General features: G+C 39.8%; 1 protein-coding gene across 1 annotated transcript in view; it reads left to right on the forward strand.

The window, feature by feature from the left end:
• Positions 1–13,223, forward strand: part of LOC140239697 (uncharacterized) — a 119,652-nt gene that overhangs the window by 60,435 nt on the left and 45,994 nt on the right. Inside the window, exons 53-66 of the mRNA XM_072319520.1 lie at positions 300–539; positions 1,452–1,694; positions 2,772–3,014; positions 4,179–4,427; positions 5,064–5,297; positions 6,148–6,387; positions 6,977–7,222; positions 7,911–8,153; positions 8,788–9,030; positions 9,601–9,840; positions 10,103–10,345; positions 11,522–11,764; positions 12,149–12,397; positions 12,812–13,051. Of these exons, the coding sequence (XP_072175621.1) occupies positions 300–539; positions 1,452–1,694; positions 2,772–3,014; positions 4,179–4,427; positions 5,064–5,297; positions 6,148–6,387; positions 6,977–7,222; positions 7,911–8,153; positions 8,788–9,030; positions 9,601–9,840; positions 10,103–10,345; positions 11,522–11,764; positions 12,149–12,397; positions 12,812–13,051 (3,396 nt within the window). The remainder of the gene's footprint in view (positions 1–299; positions 540–1,451; positions 1,695–2,771; positions 3,015–4,178; positions 4,428–5,063; positions 5,298–6,147; positions 6,388–6,976; positions 7,223–7,910; positions 8,154–8,787; positions 9,031–9,600; positions 9,841–10,102; positions 10,346–11,521; positions 11,765–12,148; positions 12,398–12,811; positions 13,052–13,223) is intronic.

Below are 13,223 nucleotides of genomic sequence, written 5' to 3' on the forward strand. Positions count from 1 at the left end.
GTTTGTGAAAATTTCAAGCTGCAAATTTCATGCTTTATAGTAGACAGAGATACAATGTATCTCAAGGTACACTTGTATATTATTTATCTTTTTGCGTAGGCTGTAATGTGAGTTTGACTGTGAAAAGTTTGACAATAACCTGTGTACGTACATCTTCACAAAAATATCAATTGTCTGTTGAGCCTATTTTGAATGTGCAGATACCCGTTGCCATATGATCATGCATTTCCATGTACACTGTCAATACAATGGCACATTCAAGAAGTTGACAAGACAACGTTTGTGGTGTTCTTTCTTAGATGATGAGTCCCCAAGGATCACTTGTCCACCAAACATTGTCAATGTGACTGATCCTGGTCTACCCGTGGCTGCAATCTCCTGGTCTGATGCGGTTGCCAGGGACAACACTGGCCCACTCAATGTCACCTCAGACATTGCCAGTGGATCAAACTTCAGTGTGGGTGTGACTACGGTCACCTTCTCAGCGGTCGATCCGTCAGGGAATACTGCTTCTTGCTCATTCACTGTCACCATTTCAGGTACACTCAGTTTGTATTGCCTTGTTCAAGTTTGTTATGCACTATTTTGTCATAGCTTTTTCAGGTACACTGTCAGTTTGTGTTGCCTTGTTCAAGTTTGTCATGCACTACACTGTAGTTTCTTATAATATGCTGACATTCTTCAACATTGCTATTTTGTAGAATCGAATCTTGTACAAGTGGTTTGTAATTTGCAGTGTTTATATTTTTGTGGCTTTCACAAATGGATCAATATTGATGGAGTGAATACATCATGGAAGCATTGCCCCCTGTAACAAATCCATTGTGTATGGTCCCCAAGGTTTAAAATGTTGCTTACGTTTCTTCTGAAAAAGGATAATAGTTCTCAATCTGTTACTTGCCTGTCTTTTCTTGACCTGTACATATGAGACTGAAAACTTTGATACACTGTAGCAATAACTTAGGCATGGCAATAATAATAATGATGATGATGATGATGATGATGATAATCATAATAATGATAATAATAATAATAATAATAATAATAATAATAATAATAATAATAATAATAATAATAATAATAATAATAATAATAATAATCATAATCATAATAATAATAATAATAATAATAATAATAATAATAATAATAATAATAATAATAACAATCATAATCATAATAATAATAATAATAATAATAATAATAATAATAATAATAACAATAACAATAACAATAATAATAATAATAATAATAATAATAATAATAATAATAATAACAATAATGATAATAATAATAGTGATAATAATAACAACAACAATGAATAACACTTCTATAGCACTTATGTAATACTGACATTTCTGAGCGCATAATGTTTGATATTCCTGCACCTCATGTACATTTTATCCGTAATGTTCTCTGTCTCTTTAATATTTGAATCTGCATTTTGACAATAGATGCTGAGAGTCCCAGGTCTATGGATTGTCCAGCTGACATCACTGTAAATGCCAGTATTGGTGCGGTTACGGCAAAGGTCACTTGGACGGTGCCCTCCATCACCGACAACTCCGGCCAGCTGGTAGTGGTTGGTACCCACGACCCTGGTACCCTCTTTTATCTTGGTAGCACTACAGTCACCTACACAGCCAGTGACCTGGCAGGAAACAGCTACATGTGTTCATTCCTGGTCACTGTTGTTGGTAAGAGAACATCCTTGATACTATGTGGGCTTCATACTTTTAAAGGCCTTTGCCACTTATGTACATGCTGGTTGCATCCCCATATTATATTTTATATCTGCCATCTCAAATCTTCAAGAGATATTTGTGTCAGGCATACACATGTGTATGATTTTTACAGATTGAAGTAAATGTGCAATACATGCATTTTACTTGAAACCAGTTGGAAACACCCTTGGAGCACAACCAGATATGCTGGTTCAGAAGTACATGTAGGTTTTAACAGATAGCAACCCTGTTTATCATAATTTTCTATTCTAACTACAAATGTGCACTCTCACATAGTGGTTAGTAGATATTCTATACAAGTACATTGTACCAATAGTTCTTCCCTGGAGGGCTGTAAAAAAAAAATGCTTTGCTGCCAGAAAAAATAGTATACGAATAATGACTGCTATGAGGGGCACAGTTAAAATTATGGTTTTCACATCACCGAGGGCCTACATGATTTTAACTGTGCCCCGAATATTAAGCTGTCATTATTTGTTTTATATACTGAAAATATAGATTCCGAAATATAGATAATCAATGCTGATCAACAGCGCGGTGGTCGTATCATTGGTACGTACATGTGATCTATGTGTACGGCCCGGGGTTGCGACTGTCTGTCTCCAAACGTATTTACAGGGCACAACGCTGATCAACAGCGCAGCGGTCGTATCATTGGTGCGTACATGTGATCTATGTGTATGGCCCGGGGTTGCGACTGTCTGTCTCCAAACGTATTTACAGGGCACAACGCTGATCAACAGCGCAGCGGTCGTATCATTGGTGCGTACATGTGATCTATGTGTACGGCCCGGGGTTGCGACTGTCTGTCTCCAAACGTATTTACAGGGCACAGTCAATCAACTGTGCCCCGGGCACAGTAAATCATGACGTCATTTTGATCAACAGTGGGGCACAGCTATTTTCATGACTCCCCTTTTAACCAGTCAGATGAGAGGATTCTATATATGAGGTACATTGTGTATATAAAAGGTAATACAGAGAATGGCTGTGACTGATAGGTATGACCCAATTTTACATATTTTGCAGATGCCGAGAAGCCAGACATCATGTCCTGCCCAGCCAACATCACTCAGGCCACTGACCCTGGCTCTCCAACGGCCAACGTCTTTTGGTCACTCTTGGCCATCTCGGACGAGTCGGGCACCCCCACCGTGACATCCAACTACAATTCCGGCGATGCCTTTAGCATCGGGACAACGGAAGTGACCTATACCGCTGTGGACGGGGCTGGAAATTCTCGATCGTGCTCATTCTCTGTATATGTGTATGGTAAGCTGTTAGCTCTGCTTTACCTGTTGAAGATTTGTCCAGAGCAGATTTGGGCATGTGTCTGTGAAAAGTGTGTTATAGTGAAATACGTAAGCTTGTCCTCAACAGGTCTTAGGTCTGGATTTTGCTCGTTCTTTGTAATTGTAAATGGACAGAACATACAATGTATTTGGGAAGTGGAATGTACCAATAATTGTAGAAAGAAAAGTGTGTGTGAGGTTTGGAAAAGCACACTCTAACAGACAGAACATTCAAATTAAGTTCGAGAGTAAGGTACAGTGCATGACTAAATTCTGTTTGGTGTTATTTGTGTCCATCTTCTCCTTGAGCAAAGAAGAAAGGGGAACAAAAGCTTATGTCTTAAAGGTAGGGAATCCCATTTGCATGCCTTAAATGAAGAGTTGTATAGATACAGTGGTATGTTGAAGAGACTATCATTTTAGAAACTCCCACAAAGTATTGAAAGTGGAAGGTAACATTAAGTAATTTTTTTTGACCGTTAGATTTTGAATTGAATTTTTTTCGGGGCTCACCGTAAATTCCAGTACATTACTAGGCTAGCTTTGCAGACCCATGCACTGCATGTGTGTTCATCATGTATATTTTGTGAAGAAAGTTCATCAACACAAGCCTCATTTCTATATACATCAGCTCTTGTACTTTTAGATTTGTGTCTATAACAAATACAGAAGACTGCAACAAAAAGGCTTACATGTAAGTGTGGCTGACACACAGAACTACTGAGTAGTTGAGTTTTGTGCATTATTCAAATTTTAGATAACTGTTGACTTCCAAATTTCTAAGCAGTGGCCTAAGCAAGTCCCCTGAGGTTCATATCTAATGTTTTTGCTGCATTTTGAGAGGTCTGTAAAAGGTATCCCATACCTTTAAACTTTTTTTTTTTATGTACCTTCATCATAATTAAGGTTATAGATTCTTAAATACATGTAATTCATCCATTATCACGTTATCTGCTCTCAGCTGGTAAGTGTGATGCATGTCTGTGCTCATATTAGCCAAAATAGAAATGTAGTGTTTTTTGTTGTTATTTAATCATGACTATATTCAAGTTCAAGGAAGTGTTCGAATGACATGTATACAAAAAATAATAACTCAATAATGCAACAACAATAAACCTATCCAAATGTAATGAATCATTTGCAGATGATGAGGCGCCCGTGATCAGTCCATGTCCAGCTGACATCAGCACCACCACCGACCTCGGTTTACCAAACACCACTGTCAACTGGACCGTCCCCACCATCACGGACAATGCTGGGTCGGCCAACCTGACCATCTCCATCAGCCACACTCCTCCCCTGGTACTCTCGACTGGGGTTTATCAGGTCATGTACGTCGCCACTGATCTGGCTGGCTTCTCATCTGAGTGCTCATTTTCGATCACCGTGTCAGGTAAAGGTTCCATTCTACATGTATCTCTCTACTTCTTCTTCTTCTTCAAAAAAGTGGCACTTGTAATTTCTCGTACCTAGGTTGCTTCTTATTAGAATTTCTCAACAGCGTATGTCCCGCTGCGCCTCATGATAGACCACAAGATCGATGGTGCATTACAAATGCTGTACTTTTTGTTGTTATTATTGAATGATCAGTGTGAAGTTTGTTATATTTGGTCATTTCAGTCATCGAGTCATGGCTCTCAACAGTGTCACCATCGTTGGTTGAAGGTGTTCTGTGTATCTTAGTTGTGGTTTACATGCAAGTTTCAACCAATCATGGCAGTTCCTACTATCATACCACACAAAAAAAATTCCCAGTTGAGTCATAGTACTGTGTTTGTGAAGTGATATTTCATGTTCTCATTGTGTGATAGTCTCACTTTGACTTGTATCGTTGTCCTGATTATAGTCAGAGCATAATACAATGTAATTCTCTTCAATCTAAGCACTGACATGGAATACGCACCTACAGGAAACAAACCTTAGGCTGTCACAGTATGCAAACTTTTCTGCTCCAAGTATACACTGTTGCTGCCTCCTATGTTTCGTGATATTTTTTGATGATATAAATCGATGTTCTCTTTACTTCCAGATGACGAGTCCCCAATGCTGAACTGCCCAGGAGAGACATTCGCCTTTGCCAATGCCTCTTCGCCTCTCACCTCTGTGTATATCCCAGTTGCTACGGTAACTGATAACTCTGGGATGGTCAACATCACCAGCTTCCCTCCAGAGTACTACCCCATTGGTCGGAGCGTGGCCACCTTCACTGCCCAGGATGCTCTGGGTAATGTAGGGTCCTGCTCCTTCAATGTCACAATCATAGGTAAGCCCAGAAATGTTGGATAAAACTCTTACGTATTTACATTTCAATGTAAGTACCGACAATAGGGATCACTTGGTGTGGTTCAGACATTCATTGTTCTTCATACCTGTGTGGTAGGAAACTCACTTATCATCCAATATTGTTTTATATGCCATGATATCTCAGAGATATATAAATTGTACATACTGTAAAAAAAATATTGCCTCTAATAGAACTCTTGACATTTTGATAATGTGTGCACAGAGTGTCCAGCAGAACCTGTAGAGTGTTAATGAATGCATGCTACAACTCTACTTAGCTCAAGAGATGCCTAACAAAATCAAGACCAAAAATGCACCCTCTTCTGAAGTGGGCTTTGTGCAATACTCACAGCTTAAAGAGATATTAATAACATTCAACTACAATTGTGGTATATGTTGGCTTCCTTAACGATTGTATACTACTTGTAGGAGGACACAATACAGGCCATAGTTCATCCTCTTTGTCACTCTAGAGAGTTGATTGAGACAAATTTAGTATAGACTGACCGAAGGGGGAGAGTAAGTTAACTCGTTCCATACTGAATTCTGAAATGCCCATAGATTTAATACACAGGTCACCAGGTTCCGGTACGGAACAGCTTAAAGGCAATGTGCAAACTTCATACTGCATCAGAAATGTTGCTGCCAATGGGTGAACTGATGCATCACCAGTTACTGCAGAGATTGCCCTTTATGTCTCTGTACTATACATTTAGTTTCCACGTGTGTAATTGTACTATTGCGACAATCCACCCTTTGATTGTCAAATCGGGGAAATTCTGTCATGCCTAGTCTGATGTGTGGATATCTTCCATCCCTGTCGCTATTAGATGCCACACCACCCGTCTTTGATGCCTGCCCGGCCAACATCAGCCTTGCAACCCCTCAGGGTAGCCCCACCCTGCAGGTGGACTGGACTGTGTCTGCATCAGACAACTCGGGACAGGTGGAGATCACTGGCTCCAACAGCCCCAATGATACTTTCATGGTGGGCTCCTCACGAGTGGAATACATCGTGACCGATCCGAGCGGAAACACTGCAGAATGCATCTTTTATGTCACTGTCATTGGTAAGCCATTCATTCATGCCTTGTTTCATTTTGCTCTTTACGAGCCATTAGATTGGCTTTATGATGATTTTTAACTCCATGAATTTAGATTCCAGGATATACTGAGTCATGTTAGTGGTGTAGGATATACTGAGTCATGTTAGTGGTGTAGGATTCTAACCTCAATGTTTTGTTTTTGAAATCGGATGCCTTCTTAGCTGATGAAGAGGGGTGGCGTCCCATTGGAATGGGTAGGTATACATTTTGTCTTATGTTATAGTGCTATTTCCCCCCTGATATCTATCCAAATCACACATACAGGAGGGAAATGTGAAAAACATTGTTAAGAGTGATTTCACCCTCATCAGATAATTGTACAGTGTATGCTTTGATCGTGATGTATGCTGATGCTTGCTGAAAACAAATACTTCATGAAAAAAAAAAAACATGTAAAAGATCATTGCTTGTGTCAGCTGGTGATATTAAGCCATTATCTAATGCACATGGCAAACAAAGTTGATTTTTATTCCTGTATTACTCCTGATATTTGTCTCCTATGATCATCCTGTGAAAACTAGTCTTGTGTATCCATGTTTTCATCCCCAAACAGACAACGAGGCACCAACAATCTCCAACTGTCCGTCCAACATCACGCTGTCAACCAATGCTGGCTCGGACGAGGCTTCAAATGTCACCTGGGTGGAACCGACCGCTTCGGACAACACCGGCTCTGTTGGTTTTGCTGGTACTCGTAGCCCTGGCAGCTCCTTCCCATTTGGAGTCACCACTGTCTACTACGTGGCTGTAGACCCATCAGACAATACTGCCCAGTGCACATTCCTTGTCACTGTCACAGGTCAGTACATAGATTACCTGTCAACATACATCGTGTACATGTACACACCAATATTGCTCTGAAGCATTTAGATTAAGTTGAGGGGGGGGGGGGGGGCTGTCATCTCATTAAATGTGCAACTTTTTTGGATGTTTTATTTTTCGGGGGGCTGCCTAGGTTCTGCTCATATACTTCTGTGACTCAAAGGTACATAATTACGTTGTATTTCCTGTTGAACTGTAATGATGCCAGTATCTACTGTATACGCCATATATTTCGCGAGTCTAAATTTTTGCGAATCCGGAATTCCCAACGATTTCGCGAATGGTTAAATTCACAATCGTGGAGTCCTGCACTGAACGGAGAAGTGTACCCGCGTACGTCACATTCACATCGGGATCAGAGTCAATATTTTCGCGTGTCTTTAATTTCGCGAATAGCACCCGACTAGCGAAATTCGCAAAAATAAAAACCTCGCGAAATATATTCAGCGTATACAGTATTTTACTGTGCTATAATGTATATATAGACATCTTCCCCATGCATAATAGATGGAGTGAAGTCTTTTTTGATTCACATAGTTAGACTTGGAGTTACGAACGTGTATGGTCATGCCACATTACACTTCAAGCATTAGCTTTCTGCTTCCCGTTAGTCCATTATGCAATGTGAAAACTTCACTTTCTTAAAATGTTATTTCTCCCTTCAGATGATGAGAACCCAACATTCTCGTTCTGCCCACCTTCCATCGCCGTGGCTACGGATGCAAATGTGAACACGGCAGTGGTGGAATGGACTCTGCCTTCTGCAGTCGATAACACAGACGTTGATACCCTGACGTCTGCGTTCACATCGGGCCAAATGTTTCCGATTGGCAGCACCTTGGTGGTTTACAATGCCACTGACCTGGGAGGGAATACCGCTGAATGCTCCTTCTTTGTCAATGTGACAGGTAGGTGCAAGGAGTAACAGATAAACCTTTTTGGATGCAGCTTGAAAAGATGCTCTGAAGAGGAGTCTTTTATACCATGTACTTCTCTGAACCACGTTGTAGACCATCTACTTTCTGAAAATGATTTTGTTTTTCCGAACCATCCTACGTACATTGTATTTCATTCAAATTCTTGCATTGAGTTGTTTTTTACATGCAACTCTTTGACAAATTGCCCTTCATCAATGTAAATGAGCACCTAATTTATCAGTGTTTAGTAGTAGCCATGATTAAAAAAAAAAAAAATCAAATCATGGTCATCCTGCTCGAGTATGTACATTGTATGCCCATAATTATTTCATGATGGCTACTACTTAAAACACTGATTAATTCAATGCTTCTTCATGTCAGTGTAGGGCAATTTGTCAATTATCGTATTTTACTTCATCAGTTACATTATTATGAGAACATATTGTAAACTTGGGTCATTTCCTTATCTATTAGAAATATGCTTAGAGGAAAAAATAATAATGAAAGGAAATTTGAAATTGCAGGTACAGACTGTACCTGGTATAGATGTGGACCTATTGCTATATTGATAAGCAACGTCCCCCCAAACTTGTCACTATCATTATATGTGATTGCAACCAAATAGATACCGAGAGTCCAGCAGTTGTTAGCTGCCCATCAGACATCAGTGTGTCTGCCGACGCCAGAAGCGATAACACCACAGTGTCATGGATCACACCGGTGTTTACCGATAACACCGGGAACGTCACAGTGTCATCCAACTTTGATTCGCCTGTGGTGCTCGGTGTAGGATCCTACACTGTGAATTACACTGCTGTGGATTCTGCAGGGAATGTGGCTGAATGTATCTTCTCAGTGACAGTAACAGGTATGTGTACATTGTATGATCAGGGGATGGTTCCAGGGTTTTTGGAAATGGAAACTTTATTTTCCAGTGAGTGACTAGAGCATATGTACAACAATGTACACGTTACAAATATCTTACACTGCCTTTCTCATTTAACATTAGTATTACGTGTATATCATTTCTAACAAGGATTGATAACAGACCTTATCTGATTTTGGATGTGGATATTTGTCATGGCAACGTTTCTTCCTCCTTTTTTGTCACTATATTAGCAAGATTTGCAGTTCCAAAATAAATGATTGTAACATTTCCTGTGGCCCGTTGCATAAAACTTACCATTGAATTTCTATGGTATCTACCGTCAAAATTAGGCGTCACAGCCAATCAGCATCAAGGATTATAAAACTTACCGCTAATTTGAAGACTTACCGCTAGAAAGGAGTGGTAAGTCCAGCGGTAAGGGTTTTATGCAACAGGGCCCTGGTTTTGACCTGATGCAGTGGAATCTATAATATAAAAAACGATATAGAAAAAAAAAATATGATCATTTTCATATTTGTGGATTTTTTTTTTCAATCTTTTTTCGTGTAGATGATGAATCACCAACTATCACCTGTCCACCAAGCATTGTCAACGTGACTGATCCTGGACTGGCGGTGGCTGCAATCTCCTGGTCTGATGCGGTTGCCACGGACAACACTGGCCCACTCAATGTCACCTCAGACATTGTCAGTGGATCTAACTTCAGTGTGGGTGTGACTACCGTCACCTACTCAACAGTAGATCCGTCCGGCAACACTGCATCTTGCTCATTCACTGTCACAATTTCAGGTATTTTGATGTCCTAATGTCCTCCTAGCTTGCTTTCATACTCTGTTCTGTGCTTGTAACATTGATGCGATGTTGTTATAATATTATTTATTAAGTTGCAATATTCTTGTTCATAACATACTATCTATCATACCTTGCTTTAGGATACCAGATTTGTACATGGTAGATGTCAAAATAATAATGTTATTTAAAATTCTTGAGGTCTATTCTGATATATGGAGAGATGGAGTTTGCTCATTTCTTTTGCTGCTGTTTTCTTCAGATGCCGAGCCACCTACAATCAGGGACTGCCCCTCAAACATCACCTTGCCTGCTGATGTGGGATCCATCTCCACCAGTGTCAACTGGACGGTGCCTGTCTTTAACGATAATGCCGGCACAGTGGCTGTAGCCGATTCTCATCAGCCATATGACATTTTCTACATAGGAACCACTGAGGTTTCCTATGTTGGCGTTGATCAGGCTGGAAATGAGATTGCTTGCATCTTCTTTGTGACTGTCATCGGTAATACTCAATGTTCGGTTCAACATTTTAGAAGTGTTCTTATAATTTAATTTTTTGCTGTATTTTTCTATTCTTTTAATAGGCTGTACAACATGAAAGATACATATTTGCCGATGGTTTTACAATGATTTATTCATGGGATGTCAAGAAAGAGAAAAAAATGTATCAAGTTTGTACTGGACCAGGTCCTGTCTGGTCATTTTTTCTGCACTTATGTAATTCAGAATCTACATGAAAGGAAAAATGGAAATGAAAATAAAGTGCAGGACATCTCTAGTGTGGGGAACTTTCCATTCTTAAAGACTTTATTATTGCTTTCCTTAAAAAAAAAAAAAAAAGAAGGAAAAATTATAAGCCACTACAAGTAGCTCAGTCCTCAGCTACATGTAGCAAAATTGGTGTCATGCTTAAGAAAATTATGTGCACCCTTCTGTTGAGTTTTTGGTTATCAAAGTTGAAATGCTAGTGAACATGTGAGTGCTCTCTGAAATTGTAAAATGTCCTTAAAATGATTGTGAGTTCAGACACACATTGAACAGGGAAACAGGCATGAAAACTGGTACACCAACCCAAGGATGGTAAGAAGCTTTGTAATGTGACTGGATGGTATAAATTAATTTCCGCAGTGATAGCACTGGAAAGATCACATTTTTGCAATGTGCACTAATAACAAGCACGCCCACAAACACCATAAAAGACCACGGGGATAGCATTTCAAGCACAGGTACAGCTGTATAAATCAAATGTGCACTGATGAAAGGATTCCTTGTATCTTGATGCACAGTGCCCTTGTATTGCATGTGCATGCAGTTAATGTAGCATGATTATTTTACAAAATAATGTAAGGTCACATGAATGGCTGGAATTCACAAAGGTGGTTTAAATTTAGACTGATTTAGATTTTGTCTGTAGACAAAAAAATAGTGTGAAATAGGCATACCTTTGACATGCGCATATCAAAGCGTGTTTGCTACTGGACATCTGTCGGTGTACACATCTGTCACACGTAAAAGAAATTTGCATAAACTGGTCAAAATATAAACCACCTGTTTTGTGATTTTGGGCCTTTCTGTCTATCAATGGGTCTTCTCATACAATCCATATTACAGTTGTGGTATGATTAGTCCAATTCTATTCACTTATACTTTGAATTCCTTCCATGTTGTCTGATGATAGATGCGGAGCTGCCAGTCTTCGTCAATTGTCCATCAGACATTACCATGGTGACAGACCCAGGCCTGTCCAACGGTGTGGTCACATGGCCGGCAGTGATCGCCTCTGACAATGCCGGCGTGCCGACTGTCCAGTCAGACTATTCTCCCGGCGATACCTTCCCGCTTGGAACGACGACAGTGTCCTACAATGCCACAGACTCATCTGGGAACACAGCATACTGTGAATTTAATGTGACTGTCACAGGTTGGTTTTAGCCTCACTCAGATAATGTGAAAGCATACTTTTCACATGGTGACAGAAGAACAAATGTGGAATCATGTAAAAAGCTGCAAGAAGCCTTGTTGAGAAAATGTTGGATTAGAATTTTCAAATTTTTTATTTTTGTGCATACTTTCTGTAGCTAGATTTTTTTGCTATTTCAACCTGTTCCTAGTGGCAACATTGCATCTTACATGTATATGACTCCAGGAATATTTGGACAATTCCTTGTTCTTCATGTTTATTTGAGGAAAACAAATTAATGAAAGAAAATTCTAGCTGCACAATGATATGCCAGGATACATGAATGCTATTGACTTACTGTTCCTGTTTGTAATGAGTTGAATATAACCTTTATTCACCGGACAGACAATGAACCTCCAGTGTACACCGGCTGTCCTTCCGACATCACCCAGTCAGCCGACATGGGCCTAACCAACACCTCCGTCAGCTGGGTGGCACCCAATGTCACAGATAACTTGGGCCAGATGGGTCTCACGACCTACGTGAACATCAATCCACCTGTCACGCTCCCGATAGGGGTCCATGTGATTAACTACACAGCTGTGGACGAGTCTGGGTTGACTGCCCAGTGCCTCTTCACTGTAACTGTAACAGGTACTGCTAGCTCAATATGACAAATGTTTATTCTGTGTCCATTGTGTTAGGTTTTTCCTTTCCAATATTGAATCATCTGATTTGATTGTTTGATCTCTGTATCTTTGATTTGTTTTTGTTTGTGAGTAAAGTTTCACAGTCAATCATGATCCTATTCCCTGGAAGATGGTGATAATTTTCTCCAACTCTAAATGGAAGGAGACTAATGTTGTTTATCTGGTATATATTTTATACCATGTCTTGAAAGATAGCAGTTCTTGCTGGTCTGTAAATGTAGTGTTATTTTTAGTTACTTTTCCATGCAAACACGTTATTGCTGTCGTAGAAAGTACATGTATGTGATAGATTTATATTGCGTGTGTTTAATGTTTTTAATAAAAGTCACACAAATTTGGTTTCTTTTGTTTTTCCAAGATGATGAGTCCCCAACAATCATGTGTCCACCAAACATTGCCAATGTGACAAATCCTGGACTGGCAGTGGCTGCAATCTCCTGGACTGATGCGGTTGCCACGGACAACACTGGCCCACTCAATGTCACCTCAGACATTGTCAGTGGATCTAACTTCAGTGTGGGTGTGACTACAGTGACCTTCTCAGCGGTCGATCCATCAGGGAACACTGCATCTTGCTCATTCAATGTCATAATCAGAGGTTTGTGTCATTTGACAATGATTTCAAGTCTTTTTTGTAATTTTAATTCTTTCCAATGATTTTCAGTACATCTGCCCTGTCACATTGAAATACTTGCTTTGTTAGATCAATATGCTTTGTTTCGGTGACAAGTACATGTGCATGTATGTGATGTATGATTTTCCTATCTTTT

The sequence above is a fragment of the Diadema setosum genome, chromosome 16, assembly GCF_964275005.1.
Source record: "Diadema setosum chromosome 16, eeDiaSeto1, whole genome shotgun sequence".
In the NCBI taxonomy this organism is placed as follows: Eukaryota; Metazoa; Echinodermata; class Echinoidea; order Diadematoida; family Diadematidae; genus Diadema; species Diadema setosum.